General features: G+C 32.9%; 1 protein-coding gene across 3 annotated transcripts in view; it reads right to left on the bottom strand.

The window, feature by feature from the left end:
* The window catches only part of WDR7 (WD repeat domain 7), a 281,883-nt gene that overhangs the window by 155,877 nt on the left and 106,152 nt on the right, over window positions 1–19,854 (bottom strand). For all 3 annotated transcript variants that reach the window (XM_015590833.2, XM_006913696.3, XM_015590832.2), the window contains exon 20: window positions 452–568. In XM_015590833.2, coding sequence (XP_015446319.1) covers window positions 452–568 — 117 coding nt within the window. The remainder of the gene's footprint in view (window positions 1–451; window positions 569–19,854) is intronic.

Genomic DNA, 19,854 nt, shown 5'->3' with positions numbered 1-19,854 from the left:
CAATGTAGATAACTTAAAAGCAGCATTTATTTCTATAATATAGGTACAAAGTATATCTGAAAGTTTCCTTACGTAGCCTATATTGCATATATTGCTATTACATCTTACCCTATAATTGCAAAACCTTTCATAACATGATAGGTGTATTCCTTAACAAGTTCCAAGGCTTTAGTAATGATCCTAGCCTCTGAATTAGAGGGTCCCCAGAAAATCAAATGCATAGCCGGCAGGTTCATTGTTACAGCAACAATGAGCAAGCCAAATAAACATTTCCTCTCCTTTACAGTTCAAGATCAAAAAGGACACTAAACAGTCCTATAAAACTAAACACTCCATCGATGCAGGTTTCCATCCTTTCCATCAACATATTTAGTCCCATTATAAATGACCTAAAAGCATTTTCCAATATTGGACAAGGCTCATCCAGATAATGTTAAAGATGCCTCCTTACCGGTCGTGATGTCATCATCTACGAGGTCGTGCTCTTCCTCTTGGACTTTGGCTTCTGGCCCCGAGGTAGTATCAGGAGCCGTGGTGACTGTCTGCATGGCTTCTGCTGAGACCCCAGCTATAACAAATGAGAATTGCAAGGTTTAATTTTAAGATCTGTAAGAAAGGTAGATCTAAACTCTTAAACTCTTAAATCTTTTTTGCTTACTGGCTGCAAATGCCATACATTTAAAACAATATAACATATTCACCAAATTTAGAAAGAGACACAAAGTAATGAATCAAACATTCATGTGTGTTCTGTTTCTTTAGACGTACATATACATACATGGGTGCAAACAAAATTGACTTTTTTTCACTAAGATCTGGGGAAAACAGAAAAATGATTAAATAATATTTTTACCTGAAGTAAAAATGTTTTTACTTGATTCCTTTCAACAATTTTGCTACAGGTATTTTAGCTGATTTAGACATAATTATGCTCAAAAAAGAAAAAAATCTAGACGTGAAGGACTAATTTAAAATTTACTCTCTTTGATATTAGTTTGCTTATAATTTGGAGCTGGGAAGAAGGATGGTGACAAAAGAGGGATTTGTGCCCTGGGTCAATGTAAGAGACCTGACATGCATTGCAGAAAGAGTATAACGTATCCATCTATGAAGAAATTAGATATTAGCTCAGATAATTATCACACTGAAAGAACCTAACTGAAGCAGACAGGTGATCTAGATCAGGGTTCCGAAAGCTTCCATTCTGTAAAATCACCTGAGAACTTGGTAGTCCATACAAATATCTTTTCCTGACTCACCTGTCTTCTCATCCCTGATAATTTATTTTGTTGTCAATTTATATCTACCACATTATTTCTAAATAGGCAATGAAGAGTAGGGTGACTCAATATTTTTCTTATGGTTATCAACAGATACTGCTTGATCATGGCATATAAAAATCTCACTGTTGGAAGTTACTTTAGGAGGTGAATCTTCTAATCAAATCTTCTTAATAAGTACTTCAATAACTGCATGTATAGTAGCCATCAAAATTTAAAAACCAAAAGCTACAAATACTCAAGGATTTCTTTTCTTCCAACGTGTATTAACTTAAACACTTCTCTGTGAAATTCCACCTTGCTGCCTCTGGTTTATGAAAGGCACCAAGATAGGAAGAATCTTAGTCATTAACCACCATGAGTGATCCAGAACTAGATCTATCAGGAGACAGCTCCACAGCCTAACAATTTAAGTTTGGGGAAGAGAATATACCATGTTGTACTACCACTATCTTCAGAATTGCTACTACAAAAAAGTGAACAGTGCTATATCAATGGCCCCTGCTGAATGCAAAATGACAATGCCATCCCTTTGCAGTAACATTTTGTTGTCAGATTTTCAAGATAAAATATTAAAATAATAGAGAGGGATTACTAGAAATGTAGTATTAATTGCTTAAGTAAAATAATCGCAAAGAGGATATAAGAAAGTAAAGGCCACATTCCTAAATATTTATTGCTTAAATACAAAATCAAAGATCATTATTAAATCAAAATATAAATCTCTGAAGTCTCTCAATATTGTTCCTTGCTTAACCCTTGATAATTTTGAAAATGATCAGAGAAACAGGGAAAAGATATTAAGAAATAGTTTAGATAGTAACATTTATCAGTAGTATTTTTCTTTCCTGTAAAATTAAAAGGTTCCATGAAAATAAAGCTGGCATTTATGTAGCAACCAGTTTACAAATCCACTTAAATTGATCTCTTTTAATCAGAGAGGTTAAGTAATTGCTCAAAATAGCACAGGTACTAAATTCGAGAACCAGAACTGCCATGTAGGTCTTTTGATTTTAAACCCCAATATCCTTTGATCACCAAGTCCTTCCAGGGGCAGAGTTCCAGGATAGGAGGTATGACAGAACACTACAGCATAACCATGACAAATCATGAAATAATATAATACTCAATATAAATATTGTCAAGCCCTCCATGGAGTTCTTTGGCTATATGAGGTAACAGTTCAATTGAGAGAGTTCAGTACTTTGGGACAGAGCTTAAGGAGCAAACATGTATACCTCAAAGTAGCCAAGGTTGAAAGACCATGTAGCTATTCTGAAATTGAATTTTTGATTGCTGCTTTCAAAGTAATGGGTATAAAATCCTTTTTCTCTTGACAGAAAAAATGAAAATACAAAGACTAAAAGAAAACTACAAATCAATATCTCTAATAAATATAGTCTCAAAAATCCTCACCATAATATAAGCAAATAAAATTCAGTAACATATAAAAAGAATTATACACCATAAGTTAGGTTTTTTCCAAGGATGCATGTCTGATTATATATTCAAAAATCAATCAACATAATCCAAAATCTTAAGCTAAAAAAAATCATATGATCATTTGAAGCATTTGATAAAATTCAACGTCACAATTAAAAAACTCAGAAAAATAAGAATAAAGGAGAAGTTCCTCAATTTAATAATGAAGAGCATTTACTAAAAATCTATAGCTAATATTATACTTAATAGTGAAAGACTGACTACTTTCCTCTTGTGGTCAGGAATAAAGTAAAGATGTCGACACTAGCCACACTTATTTATTTTTAATATTATATTAGTTTTAATATAATATTTATAATATTATATTAGTTTTAGGTGTACAACATGGTGATTAGACATTTACATAACTTATAAAGTGATCACCTTGATAAATCTAGTACTCATCTGACACCATACATAGTTATTATAATATTATTGACTATATTCCTTATGCTGTACTTTACATCTTCATGACTACTTTTTAACCACCAATTTGTACTTCTTCACTCCTGCCCCATTTTCACCCATCCCCTCAACCCAACTCGCATCTGGCAACCACCAAAATGTTCTGTGTATCTATGAGTTTGTTTTTGTCTTACTTCTTCGTTTTTTTTTTTGTTCTTGGCCCCTTTTATTTAACATAGTGTTGGAAGTTCTAGCCAGTGCAATAAAGCAAGAAAAGGAAACATATACCATTTGGAAAGGATGAGGTAAACTGACCCTATTTAAGGATAAAATGATCATCTACATAGAATATACAAAGGAATCTAAAAATAAGAAAATTGAACTAATGAGTACAGCAAGGCCTCAGAATACAAGAAAAAAATATTTTAAAAAATCAGTCATATTTCTATATGCTAGCCATGTGAACACCTTAATTTTAAAAAAAAATGCTAATAATAATGGTTCAAAAACTGAAATATTTAGATGCAAATTTCTATATGCTAGCCATGTGAACACCTTAATTTAAAAAAAAATACTAATAATAATGGTTCAAAAACTGAAATATTTAGATGCAAATCTTAAAAAAAAACATACAGGACTTGTATGCTGAAACCTACAAAACATGGATGAAAGAAATCAAAGAAGATCTAAATATATGAAACAGAGAGCCATATCATGTTAATGGGTTAGAAGAATCAACATACTAAAGATATCTATACTCCACAGACTGATATACAGGTTTAATGTAATTCCTATCAAAACCCCAGCACAAATTTTTTTAGATAGAGATGAAATTATTCTACAATTATATGTATAGACAAAGAAATTAGAATAGCTAATAGAATTTTAAAGAGAAAAATAAGGTAGGAAAAATGAGTCTGCCCCATTTCAAAACTTATCATATAAAGTTATTAAAACATGTGGCTTTTGGTTAGTAGATGCACACAAATAGGCCCAACTGGTATTTGACAGGTGTAAAAGCAGTACAATGGAGGAAACACAGTCTCTTCAACAAATGGGCTGCTGCCACTGGATGTTCATAGATAAAAATACAAACTCTGACCTAAGGCTCACTCCTAATATAAAAATTAACTAAAAATGAATCATGGAGTTAAATGTAGAACAAAGAAATATAAAGTTTTAGAGAAATAAAAGAAGAAAATCTTTGAGATCTAAAGCTAGACTTGATACCAAAAGCACAATCCATAAAAGGAAAAAAATTGGTAAACTGGACTTCATCAAAATTAAAAACTTTTATTCTAAAAAAGGCCCTATTAAGAGGATAAAAAGACAAACTACAAACTGGGAGAAGATTCACAAATTACATATCCAACAAGAGACTAGTACCTAGACTATATAAGGTACTCTCAAAACTCAACAGCAAACAGTCTGGCAGTTCCTCTAAAGGTTAACCACAGAGTTATCCCACGACTCAGCTACCCACTCCCAGGGAATAAAAACCTGTGTCCACACAAAGACTTGTACATGAGTGTTCACAGCAGCATTGTTCATAAAAGCCAGAGTGTTTAAACAATCTGAATGTCCATCAACTGGTGAATAAATGTAAAATGTATCACAAATATTTTAGAATCATGAAAGTAAGCTGTATCTTGATTGTGGGAGTGGAAATATTACCATTCGCATTTGTTTAAAACTCATAAAATTGTACACTAAAAAGAGTCAATTTTACTGTATAAATTATGCCTCAATAAACCCAACTTAAAAAAAAGATACAATCAAAGGTACTACATATCACTGTCCTAAAGAAAATTGAGGATTTTGAGGATTATGCCAGAATACAATGCTATTTCAATGAAACACAAAGACTAGAAAAATTGTTTTATTTTCTTCCTAGTATAAAAAACTAAATTATCTGAAACATAAAAATCACTTCATCACTATCCACTATCAATAAGATAATACAATATTCCTGAGAAATATGAAGAGTCCACATAGAAAATACATGGAACCTTCAGTTTCTTGCACATTGATAGTCAAGATTATAAATATCAATTCTTTATATGGTGTTACTTTGCTTTTCTCTTACATATTTGATATAAGTAAACTTACTTGTCAAACTGTGCTATAAAATCAAAGCCTTATTTACTTTCTGAGTATCACCATAATATCTGGCAGTAATGAACATCTCATAAAAGTTCAATAAACACATTTTGAATAGAACTGAATACCTTCAATCCCATGACACAAATTATATTTTTAAATATATTAGAAAACAATAAGTGTGCTTTGGGGAAAGATATACAATAAAAAGGTACAATAAAGAGATGATAAAGAGATAAAGTAAAGGGATACAATAAAAATACACGAAAAATTAATGGAAAGAAGTGAGATACTTAAAAAAACAGTTAGTTTCCAAATACAGGTTTCACAAAATAAAAAAAATGAATGTACATTATGCCATACAATAGGTGTGTCTATAAATGGGTTCTGTATTGTGAATCAGGAAGAAAATAAAGGCAAAATGGAATGAAGCAGAAATTGGGTATGAGTTAACTCGACATGGCAGAGAAAGGAACCTGAGTGTATGGGGGGTCTGTGGCTAGTGGCAGAAGAAAGAAATGGAGGACAGGGAAGACTATTTTGAGACCTTCATGCCATCTAGATTTCCAAATACTCAGATCACTATTCATGGTGTGCGCACACACACAAACAAATTTCCAGTTTGCATGCAATAATTTTAATTGCTTTAGAAAAACTTTTTTTAAATGTAAATATAGAAATGCAGTTTTCAAAATTAGTGTAATAAAACTGCACTTGCATCTCGCCATCAGTAAAATCAGGTACATTATTCTAAAATTTATCTTTCAAAAGTTTGTAAATTACCATTATAATCATTTTTCTACTGCTGGCTAATATCTGAGTAGGATAATATGAACTCAGAAGACTTCAGTGTCATGTGATTAACTTAATAATCAGAGATCAAATACTAAATTTTAATAGAGTAACATTTAAAATTTAGCACTTTAACCGAAACTGGAATATAAAATCATTTGAGTTCATTATAATTTTACTATGTCATTGAAGATTAGATAGAAGCAGTAAACAATATTGTTAAGATGCTGAAAGAAAAACATATACCATAATATTTATAAATATTAACAAAAATTATGTTTCTCATTCTCATAGTAATATAGATTTTCCCTGAGATTAAAAACGAACCTAAAATAGCAGGTATGTTTTATTTTATCAGTTTCTCACAACTGTGGTTTTCCAATCGTCCAATTAAAATAAACTAGAAGCAATAATCTGATAGGAACATTTACTTTGAATAAAGAAAAATTTAACAATAAGGAAGGGAGAACGTGCGTATCTACAGTTTGTTTTCAGGCAGAAGGCTTTACGTTATTGGAAGCAGATCTCTGCAGTGACTGACCACATTGCCCCACATTCTCCGCAATCCTATGACAGACAGACGGCCTGCCTCGCATTAATTCACTTCACACCACTTGTATCGATCCACAGCCGGTTCCTTAGTCTCTCTGCACACATTGCCTGTCTGGCTGCCTACATCCACATCAGCACATACACACAAAGGCCAGAGAAAGATAACCTTTTGCTTTCCATTAAAGACACAGTATCCACTTTTCCTTCGGCAATAGGATCAAAAATATAAAATATAACTGTACAGATGTCTCAGAGAAAAGTCTTCTTGTAAGGAATATTAAGAGTATTTATCCCTTATTCCAAATAGAGATCATTTCAATTTAACAAAAACCAGTTGGTGTATTAAAGGCCATAAACCAATTACAGAAATGGAAAATACAGTTAAAAATAAGCAAAATGTCTTCAAGCCTGAATAAGAAAATAATAATCATTTGGAAATGTGTTTTGATAGTTATTTTTAAAGAAATGAAATACGTTTTTCCTAAATAGCATTTTGACTTTTTTAAGAAAACTGCTCTCACATAAAATGTAATTATAAACAATTCTGAAAACAACAAAAGAAATGTATTTACTGAAAAATGCACAAGGAACAGAAGATAGGAAGTGTACTATATCAACAGAATATTAATTGTAAAAGTATAAAGCTTTATTATTCCTCTTTCCCAACAAGAACTGGAAAATGATCCATGGTAAAAATCTCACCTAACACTTTTAATTCATTGCATGTACTTTTTCAAAGATTTCTTTTTGATTTGTAGTCTATGAGCTGACTCAACACCAATTTTGGCTTCAGAAGACACAATAAAACAAAGATTTATTGTTCTACCTACAATGTGTTGAGAAACAAAGGCAAATCTGTCTTGACACACAACTGTACCAAAGCATGGACTTAAAATTACAACCTCTGGCTGATTTAGAAACCCAAATTATAAGCAGAATTATATGTCTCAGAACTGAGCAAAGTATATTCTCCTCGGTAAGAAAGTACCTTTGAAACCCTTTTTGGGGTTTCATTTTTTTGTCAAGATTACCCAGGCAGTGATTACAACACCAAGTAATAACAAAAGCGATGCAGTACATAAATAAATACAGTACACTAAATGTTGTTTTTTATAATAATAAGTAACTTTAGAAAAAATAAAAAAACGGGAAACTGATGAAGGCTGCTGAAACTAAGGACAGCTTCAAAATGAGGAGGTTAAGATTTGGGCTGGGTCTGAAAGATGGGAGAGATCCAAGTAAGAGAGAGGCTGGCGCTTTATTCATCTGGCCATATGAATAAAGCAAAGCCATTAGAATGATGAAGACGGGTAACCATGCAAAGTTCTTTCATTACCTTAAAAACTCATGAAGCACCCAGGCTACTGTGTACCAAGCCCGTGTCGGGTATTAGAGGCACAAAGGTGAAAAAGACAGAGAGCCTTAGCTCCCAAGAAGCTCACATGTGAGATGAGGCCATGGGCACTCATTAACAAAATGTAAGCACGAGAAATCATTTGATTTGTGTTTTAGAAAGAACTCTCTGTGAAGAATGATTTGGAAGGACTCAAAAACAGAGGTAGTACAAAGGCCAATGATTTTGAAACTGTACTACTTGGAGCCTTACGGGTTCCCTAGAAGTGCCAGAAGGACAAGGGAGACCTCCAATCTCCCCAGGTTTGCCTGTGTGTGTGTGTGTGTGTGTGTGTGTGCATGCGTGCAGGTGCATACACATACACATTGTATAGAGGTTTTCATTTGAAGAAAGGATTCCACTTCTAAAAAAAGTTTGAGAACCAGTGATCTTGATTTTTCAAAAATAAAGAAAGTACAAATGGGGAGAAAATCAAAGTTGTTTTCATATAAAACGTACAGATGAAGGTGAGTCTGAACATGGGGAAGGACAGGGTGAAGATTCATGCATCAACTTTTTTTTTCAATGATTATGCTAGGCAAAGGGATGCAAATGAAGGAGATAAAACAAAGGACTTGATACTGTAGAAACTTAGAGCCATGTGAAAAATATAGACATAAGTACATAAGTGCAAATATACTGTTCATCTGAAGAAAAGTCATTTAATTCTGCTTGAGATGGGGTGAAGAAGAGAACACATGACAAAAACCACCTCACGGGAAGAAAATAGTTGAGTAGGGTCTTCAAGTACATATGAAAAAATTTACCACAGAATGACACCAAATGAAGAAAATTCCAGGAAGACAGGACATATGCTAAAGGACCCTCATGTATCAACAGGACTGAGTAGCAGAAGCATAAGAAGTGTGAGGAGAGGCGAAATCGAGGCTAAAAGGATATTTAAGGTCAGTGCCCAAAAGACAATGAGAAACGGTGCTAACAGAAAATATGAAAGAATGTTATTATTCTTTAAGGCTCCGGTATGGCAGATGGATAGAAGAGGTCAACAACTGGTAAATAAAACCACAAGACTGCTAGGGTTGGTGGCCATGCAATGACAGTAAACAAGAACTTTAATAACATGAGATTTTAGGATAAGTAAGAATAACCCTATAACTTCCCTTTCTCATCATCGGAATAGTCTGGGAATTCAGTTTATACAGAGCCAGAAGCAGTTGTTTGAAGACAATTATGAAGGCAGAGTTTGATCTATACTAGCAGACAGTCCCAGAGAGGCAACCAATGAAAAGCAATAACTTCTGTGTTGCCAGCCAAACTGCCTTGTATCCTTGTATCCTTGTATACGATCCAGAGAATACAAGATAAAAGACAGTGATATATTATCTCTGAAACTCACTGATGGATATAAGGGGTATATTTAGCACAGCACCTGGGATGTAGTAAGTGCTCAATAAACAACATTATTAGTATCATTAATATTATCATTGCTTCTGATATTACTAATTTTAGCTTATTTATTAGTTTTTCTCCAGAAGTACTTTATGTCCCTCTGAATTCAAATTCAACTTTTATCCTATTTGACAAACCTATTTATTTGTCTTTTAAAAAATCTTTTATTAAGCACTGCTTCCCTCCTTTTAGAGTGACATTTCCAGACATCTTATCTGGAAAGATAAGACACTTGAAGGCAAAGACACTCAAATATTTACATTTCAAAGAATCAATCTATCCTATGATGACTTCTATTACTGCTAATTATGTTATTTTTAAATACCTTCACACACACAGCACATGCACATAAACACACAGAAGTAGGAAAGCTTTCAACCTTGCAATCTCTTAACACGCAGTGAATAATTAACTTGAAAAGTAAGACACAGCCATCTTGTTTTACTATCATCCTAGTAGATGATGCATATAATTGGCAGCAATATGCTATAAGATCACACTCTAAGGCATTTGTGATATTCCAACAATTTCTTCACAATAACTTAAACATTGTAATGTGCTTTGACTTCATTATTTGAGAATATTAAGTTCTTCTACAGATCAGAAAAACATTTGAGTTGATGAAACTCATAAGAAGTGTTAAATATACATAGTAAATAAACAAGTAGCTTGTGATTCTATAGGCAAAACTCATAAGATGTTAAATATAGATAGCAATGTTAATGACATGGAAGATATGTTATAAGTGAAAAAGGATGAACAAGCAAGAATGTTACTTGTAGATGAATGGAAAGGCCAAGTCATAAGATAAACGTAAAGCTACAACACTTCCGGAAGAAACACAGGTGAAAATCTGCATAACCATGGGTTTTACCAATGAGTTTTTAGATACAACACCAAAAGCATGAGTCAAGAAAGATAAAAACTGATAAACTGGACTTTATTAAAAAAGCTTGGCAAAAGACCTAAGCAGACATTCATTGCTAGTAGAAAGGGAAAACCATCTGGCAGTTTTGTTTTTTTTTAAATAATTATACTCATGCTTACCATATAACCTAAAAATTCCAATCCTGGGTATTTGCTCAAATGAATTAAAATCTTATATTCATGCAAAATCCTAAACATGAATATTTACTGTAGCTTATTCATAACCATGAAAACCTGAAAACAATCCAGATGTCCTTAAACAGATGAATGCATAAACCAACCTTGGCACAGCCATATAATGGAATGCTATTTAGCAATAAAAAGAATGAACTATTGATTCATACAATGATATGGATGAATCTTAAATATATTTTCCCAAGTGAAAGAAACCAAACCCAAAAGGCTACATGTTGTATGATCCCATTTATATAAAATTTTGAAAAACGCAAAATTATAAGGATGGAGAACAGATCAGTGGTTGACGGGGTGGAGGTGGGATCGATTACAAAGAGGCTACAAAAGGATATTTCCAAGGTGTTGGAAATGTCCTGTATGGCACTGTGATGGCAGATACCTGACTCTATTCATTTGCCAAAACTCCAAGACCTATATACCCTACACACCCAAGAGTAAACTCCACTGCATGCAAATTTTAAAAATGAATTAATGAGAATGCTGGGGAATCCAGGATAAACTGCAGAGCGTGACAAATGAATGTTATAAATGTATGACCTAACTTCACTGAAGGGCACATAAAAAAAGGAGTTTACCCAAGGAACTGGAAAAACAACAAAACACTGCTTACTATAAAGCTAAAGACAAAAAGGACTGCATACAAATACTGTATTCCAGTTGGTAAACTGATTTAGCAATTCTAAATTACTTTATGTGTCTACTAGAGTTGAAAAAACAAGTAAATCTATTACAGATGATGAGAGATTTCTCATACTCAGAGAAAGAAAATACAAATAAGCAAAAGGGGAAGCCTAGACTGTATCCTGTGGTGGTGGATTAAAATTGGAAATAGCATGAATTCGTGTCTATTTTAACATACATGAAGAGATGGACAGCTACAGAAATAATTGTAGATATGTGGGTATACATGGGTATGCATAAATATATTTAACAATTCTGTCCAGTGAGAGGGCCAAGAAGCAATGACATCCCAGTAAAATAAGCACACCTAGAGTCCAGATCTTAGTTTCTAATACCTCCACTGGAGGGAACCAGGACACCTTGGAAAAGTGGCTGATTCTAGGACTGGGGCAGGGAAAATACAAGATGATAGGAAAGTGCTTAAAAAAAAGATGGAATCATAGCAAAATAACACTGGGGCCAATTTTAAAGAGCTCCCTATGGCCAATGCTGAAATGATCTGAGCAACAACTCGGCATTATAAAAGGTCTACATCTCAGTTAGGTACCTGCTAAGTGCTTGGTGCTGGGTCATTTGGGACCAAAAATAGGGTCTTGGACCTTAGCCCCAAGAATATCTCAATGAAGTACTTACATCTATCTATCTATTTTTATGAAGATTGTATAGCTTCATTATCATAAGGAACTATAAATTATGTCTCAAATATAAATAAATGTTCATACATGGACTATAAAGATAGAAATAATATGGTAAAACTCAAAGAAAACTAAGTAATCAGGTACATGAAATATATTTACTTCAGCCTGGAAACATGACAAAATGGCATCAAACTGCTGAAGATATAAAACCATTCATATACTGTAATGAGCATAATGCATCTATAGAAGCATATCATTATTCCACATTACACTGATTAAATCTCACAATTTATTTTAAAGACTATTTATATCTAACTGGTGATTTAGAGGAGGATGGAAAGTTGAATTAACTAAGGGAGCAACCAATCATTGCCTCTGGCAGAGCTTTTAAAGAATTAACTTGCAATCAAAATTGTAAAAAGAATGAAAAATGAATTGGATGAATTCTAAGATAGCAGAGATACTACAGTGTGTAAAGAATATAAACTTCCATTTTTTAACCCAATCCCACAAATAAAAATAAAACTTAAAATGTTTTTAAATTAGGCAGCCACTCTTAGATTAGAATTCAAATTTTCTCCCCCAGTCTGGTGGCAAGGTCTGGCTGAGAGGTGACAAAGTACCAAGAAAGGAAGTACAGAATCACTTAACTCATTAAACTTGAGAAGATGAACAAAAGTAGATCAACTACTCTTAGAGAATGCCAACAATAAAGAACTATGCTTTAAAGAGGTTAAATGAAAGACTCCCATTCACTTGACGTCACGAGAATCCATGATATCTGATATTGCAACCACTCCACTCAACAGTTCCTTTGGAATGTTTCACAGCACACCTTAAAAATGTGTTTAATTCTTTTAGCATAAATAGGTATACGTCCATATTTTATCAGGCTGTCTTACACATTCTTTTCAAATACTTTTTACTTATGATAATGATGATGAAAATAATAGAGGCCAATATATAAAAATATATAATGCTTGGTATGTACAGGCACTCTTCTAAGAAGTGCTTTACATGTTACAAGTGCTTCATTAAATGTAACATGATATATATCCACAACTATATTTTATCTTAATGTTTCCAGCTCTTTTATGACCTCCGCAGCACCTAAAATATTTCCAGCAGTACTACAATAATTTTTTAATTGCGTATTTGTAATGAGTATTAAATGTCACAATCCTGACGAATAAAAAAGCAGAAGACATAAAGAATAAAAATATGCGATCTCAATATTTAATTAAAATATTGTCATCCTGTTACACTTATCCTTCCTATTAACTTATATTGCAAAAATAGAAATTCTAAACTTAGATAAAATTAAAATAGATTTATGTAGTTAAAACTGTTTCAAACTTAAAAAAGTTTTATTAGTATTGCCCTCTGAATATATTTATTTTACATTAAGCCCCTGGAATTTCCAAATGTAATGGTTATTTTCCATGTTTACATGTCATTGCCCTTGTCTCTGCTGACGCTCCCATAAGTCTGTATGGTCTCTATAATATAGCTCTTATCACACTGTTTTATTACCTGTCTTCCTAACAGAAAATAAGCTCCATGAAGACAGGGACCATGACTATCTTATGAATCATTATATCCCCTGGCATCTAGAGCTGTGTTTAGCACTTAATAAATAGCTGCTGAATAGAGAGGGAAAGGAGAGAGGAAAGATCGAAGATCTTTCTATATATGATAATATAGATTGATGAGGACATTTACTAAAAGTTATTTTTAATCTTTTATTATTTATGAAAGCAAATATGCAGAGCGTTCATAAATGAAGTTTTAGCATATGGCCATGTATATCTATTTTACATATTCTTATTACAATTCAAAATTCCTATCATACAAGTTATATAATGAATATTATTAAAAGAAACAGGAAACACTAAATGCAAATAAACTAGGTAATTTAATTTTATATAAATACCACTGGAAAATACTATCTATATCTGCTGTATCATCCTCAATCACATAAGCATATGCACACTATCCCTTACAAGTGTAAATGAAGACAAGGCAAGAAATTTCTCATTTTTAATTGCTCTAGCCCAGGGTTTCTTAACCTCATCACTACTAAGGCTTTATATTGAACAATTTTGGGGGATCAGGGCAGTCATATCTAGCAGCATCATTGGCCTCCAGCCTCTAGCTGGCAGGATTACCCTCCCCCAGCTGTGACAAACAAAGATGTCTCTGGGTGCTACCAAGTGTGGGGGTGGGGAGTGTGCAAAATCACTATGCTAAGAAGCACTGTTCTAATGATTCTCAAAGTTCCAAGTCAAAATCTTCAAGTCAGGTGAAGTAGGATATGTTTTATACAAAAGGATCATATCAGTATCTATTCACCATTCTCCCACCTATAACCAATATTATTGATAGAAATGTGCTGTCCCAAGGTTGATTAAGATCTTTTCTCCAGATAGTGACTATTATCTAATTAAGATTAAATTTCCTACTGTAACACTAAAATAAAATCATTACATTCTTTAAAAATACAATACTTTTAACCAAGGAAACAGTATCATCTTTGATCCTTAATAAATCTTCAATCATTACATATAATAGACTATAGAAACATTTCCAAAATTAGTGTATATTTCCATTGGACATATATATAATCAAAGTGATGGCAGTATCAAAAAGTAATAAAAAAATTTATAGATAAAGATGATAAGTTTGAAGTGGCTATAAACATCCACATGGAGATGGAGACCACTGAATTAAATTAACACAAAATATCCAGCACCTACAATGTCATGCTCTGAGTATGTGCACAATGCAATTTGGTCAAATAACAACACTGCTTTACATTCCAGCTGGTATATTTTTAGACAGATTGATAAAAGCTTATTCTGATGAATCTACAAAATGAGATTATTTCTTTGGGAATGGAGAAAATCTATAATGAAGAGATATACTACTCTGAGAATGATCACCAAATGGTCAAGAAATTTGAGATTGGAATATGTTAATAAAATTTAGTCTTCAAAAAAGAATTAATAGCTTCTTCCCCTTTTCCTATGTATACTATTTATATCTGTCTTACGACAATTATATTTTTCAAACTATGTGGGACTAATTAATCACCAGTCAGAAAATGAATCCTTAAATTTTCCATTTATTTCTAATAAACTATTAGAGGGAGAATTTTTTTTCTTCTGCATATAAGATACAATTATTAAGATTCAAGCAAAAGGAAGTCTTCAATCCTTAGGATTGCAGTTAGTTTCATTTCTTCCTTATTTCTGTAATTAAAGCACACGCACACACACACACACACACACACACACGTACACAGACAGAAAACACTTCAAACTACTTTAAGAACTACAGTAGAAAATTTGGAGATGATCTTAATTTTTTTATCTTTCCTTTTAATTCTTTTCCTTTCCATGCATTTCCTTCTAGACCACTCATTAGCACATTTTAATCTAATAAAATTAAAGAAAATGTAAAAACATCTACCATACTGCACGAATTACCACAGTACAAACTTCCTAATTTATTTTACAAATCACAAAAAAAGGAAAAGGAGAGGGGAGAGGAGGCTAGAGACAAGTAGATGATAGATTGATTGATTGATAGGAATCCTACAGATTAAAAGAAACGTAAAAGATGTATAAACCAACTGCGAAAAAAATGGATTTTTATTTGAATCCCAAATTGATTAAACAAACTTAAAAAAAAAAACCTATTATGAGACTACTGGGGAAATATAAACACTAACAGAATTATTAAATAATACTAAGAAATTAGGGTTTTTTGCCATTCTAATGGTATTATAGTTATTTTCCTATTTAAAAAGAGTCCTTATCTTTTAAAATACCAACTGAGATATTTATGGATAAAGTGATATTGTATCTGAGAATTGCTTCAAAATAACAGGGGAGATGTGTTTAAAGGGGTATGAATAAAATAAGACTGCCCAAGAGTTAGTAACTGTTCAAGCTGGGCAATATGTACATGAAGATTCATTACATTACTTTTACATATGTTTGAAATATTCTAAAATAAAAAGTTTTAAAAACTGAATAGGAAAACACTTATATCTTTTACTCAAACTAGTTTATAAAGTTATACTTGACATTCAAATGGATCATTTCACAAAACATCCTACCATCTCTATGCAGATTTCAAGAGGAATAAGAAAAAAAAAAAAGACTTAGTGATTAGTAGTAAAGGTTAATACAATTCCAAACCTCTACCTCTCTAACAATCATTACTGAGATTATTCAGCACGTAATTGATAGAAAGGAAAGAGGTAAGCCTGCTTTTTAAAGAAGCATTTAAATATGCTTTGGCCAAAAGAAAAAGAAAAAGTAACTCATCTATGCTAGCCTGCTCATGTGTCTAAATGGTCAACTTCAAGAACGAATATGTTTTGCATCATGCCCATCCCATGCATACCACAAGACCACAGGTCAACTGCAGCCAATGACAGAAAGAGAAACTATGTGCAGAATTACGTAAGAATTACTCCACCAAAAAATAATCTGAGACAAAATCTCTTGCCAAATGAGTCTTTAAATATTTAGTGCAAAAAAAAAAAAAATTCAAAACTCAAATAACTACTTCTTAAGAAGGAATACAAATCAATTTACTGATTCTATATAGGACATATCACAGAAGCATTACTGCACTTAGTATGCCTTGGGGAGGGGCAAGGATATCTAAATTAACAGACTGAACCTCATCTGATGATAATTTATTAAGTCACATGGGCAAAAAGTGATTAGTATAGAATTTTCTCAAGTGGATCATGGATATTAAAAGATGACTGAATATATATAAATCTATACTCACATTATATAATTATAGTTATATAAGAACAAATAAGTTCTAAAACCAGACAGTTGGCCAATCCATATCTGAAAGGTTAGCACATTTTAAATCAAAATAATGAAGTATGTATCAAACATTATGTAGTGTATTCAAAATAGTTTCTGTGCTTCCAGGAAACAACTATTTCAAACAATATTTTAAAGCACATACTGTGCTAGCACTCTGCTAGGTACAAGCTACTATGAAGCTTCATTGCGAACATAGTCATTTGCTGGAGAAGTGGTAAGAATATATTTTGTAGGCTGCCAGACAGGATCATAAGGGTTATACAGAAACTGAAAGTTGTCCTGCCTTAGAACGAATTTTAGGAAGTGCTGCATCTAAGGGCAAGTTTACAACTCTACCTTGTGTCACTAGGTGTTGGGGTGGGCATGGAGGAGATCATTTGTTAAAGCAAGATGCATTTACGGACCAGATAGTTCACAAATTTTCAGTTGTGCCAAACCGAACCCCAGAAGACAAAAGAACAGCATGGGGTTTTCAATGCACAAGAAATATTTTTCATTAAACAAAAGGAAACAAACAAACGAAAAAAGATTTAAACTGCTTGAAGAAATTCTTCCACATTTTTAAAATCTGTTTCATAAACTGGGAAAATTTCACTATATGAAATTTCACATATAAGTTAAAATTTCACATATAAGTTTGCTACTTAAAATGTCTGAAAAACCTGGGTTTGTTCATTCCTCTCCTTTTACCTAAAAAGAAACTATGAAATTGTTAAAAGGAACTGCAGCTTAGTGATCTCTCTGGGTTTATAGTTAATACGTGGTGGAGCAGGACAAGGTGCCAGATCCTCTGATACCCATCTTTCCACCGGACTTCCCAACCAAGAATTTGGTTCAGTAAACTAGTTGTTTATCCATCATTAGAAAAATCTTTTGGGAGGAAAAAAAAAAAAAAAGTATTTTTCTCTCTGATTATTGGGAAACTATGAAATGAATGAATACCGATCTTTGGTTGAGGAGGAAGTAAAATCGCCTTTTAAACTCATCCCTCTCAGCCTTTGGATAATCGCTATACTTGAATCTCTGCTCCATAAGCTTGAAGCAGTGATGAAATGTAATGGGAAAAGCTTCTGACTCCCAGTACCATTTAACTTGTATATGGAACAAGACTGGGATGGTCTCAGATTCCTGATCACACCTTAAAATAGGTCAAATCCGAGATTATGTGGTCCCTTTAAACCCTGTGTGACTATTTTATAAAAAGCACCATGACACTTTAGATTAAGAGTACAAATGTCCAATCCTTGACCCATCACCGAGAATTAGGAGATTCACTTTAGTTTATTTCCTCTGACTTTGATAGTATTTGTTCTGAAGTCTGGCCCTTGCTTTAGGGGAAGAAAAAGCAAAACAGCAACGCGAAACCAAACCAGACCTGAATAAGCCACTCCCTAGCAAAGAGCAAAGAAAAAGGTTTCTTCACTTCATGCCAGACAAAAAGAGTATATCAAAATATGATATGTCTTTTACCCATAAGCTATGACCGAACTTGCTTAATAATGTTTAAGTATTAGAGGGGTGTAATTTCATTATATGTCTTAAAATCAGTGGGAATATTCATGTATTGCTCCTCTCCCATTTCCACTCCCCAAAGCTGAATGCTCTTTAGTCCACGTACACATTTTAAATGCAAGTCTCATCTTTTCCTAGTAAAATATAAAGTCCTTTCATAAGGATTACAAAAAAGAACTGGAATTACAGCACCGACATTAACTGTAGGAACAATTTTTTTTAATGACAAGCAATAAAATAGGTGGTTGTGGTGGTTTTCTTTCATCTCTAAATGAAGCAAGGATAATCTTTTCAAGTGATAGGCCAAGTTTTATAGAACAAATGCAGAAAATATGTACAGAAAAATTACAAAAATACTAAGTACTGTTACAGATGACTGGATTGGCATTTAACAGGCTGAAAGAAACCAGATCAATCTCAATCTTGCTGGGGTCAATTCGGGTGCTCGAACCAATAAAACAAATTTTTTTTCCTTATGTTTGTGTACTAGAAGTGCTAAAATATTAACCAAGTCTGAAAATGTCATGCACATTGAAACCATTTATAAATATTAAAACACATTTAAAACACTTATTTGTATCAAAATCTGCTTAATAAAATAGATAATAGATGTAATAAATCATTAGGACAATATTACTAAATAAAAATTAAATGTAAAATACCATACTTCCCACAAAAAGGGAGAGGGAGAATGAATTAAGCAAAGATGTTTTAGTATAATTTGATCACTTTAATCCTAGAACTTATAAATAACACAAGAACAAAATCTACCATTGACTGTTATTATCGAAATACTACAGGTAAAATAGGTTCACATCATTTTCTTGCAATAACTTTAAATTACTGTTTTCCTTCCAAACTCTAAGATCTATTCTGTCACATGTAGATCACAAGGCTTTGAACTAAAATATTAAAACAATATAATTACATATTATAGCCAGTTAATAGAAGAGATAATAAAATTAGAAATATGGTATAAAATTATAAATGTCTAACTTCCAATCAAAATTGGATTCATCTGGGCATATTGAGTGTCTGAGATTTAAAACACCACAAGATTATCAATTCAGCTTCTTGTTCTGGAAAAGCAAGTTGAACAGGACTCTGACATTCTGAACTAGAATAATCTGTGCTAGAATCAAGAAAATTTATATTTAAAAGCTTACTGGACACTTGTTCTATTACAAAGACATGTTCCGGTATTCGTGTGCAGTGTTTTGTAAAGTACTTTATTTCCATTAGCATTATAAATTTTTGTTCTTCAGCAAATCAGCAAGAGACTAATGGCACAAATCAATATCATACTCTTCATAGCAACTAATATTAGGTCATTTATTACAGCAAAGGCCACCAGAACCTCAGCTAAAGGTACACTGGCATTTCTATATGAACATCATTTTTTTCAAAGCAGTGTGTCACAGGTTGAATGAGGTCTCCCCCTCCCCTTTCTTCCCCCACCTGTCTCTCTCCACATCTGGTTGCTGGGTGGTTTGGGAGCAGGGAGGATGGGGGTGAGTTTGCAGGGTTTTTTTTTTTATCAAGTAGTCTTCAGAGGCTTAAGTACCTTCAACTTAAAGCACGTAGTGAGAAAGCCAGCCATGCCTCCTAGGGGCCTCACTACACAACTCTAC

This window comes from Pteropus alecto, unplaced genomic scaffold (assembly GCF_000325575.1).
Source record: "Pteropus alecto unplaced genomic scaffold, ASM32557v1 scaffold14, whole genome shotgun sequence".
Taxonomy (NCBI): Eukaryota; Metazoa; Chordata; class Mammalia; order Chiroptera; family Pteropodidae; genus Pteropus; species Pteropus alecto.
The sequence above is the reverse complement of the archived record's forward strand: the minus strand, read 5'-3'. Positions and strand labels throughout refer to the sequence as shown.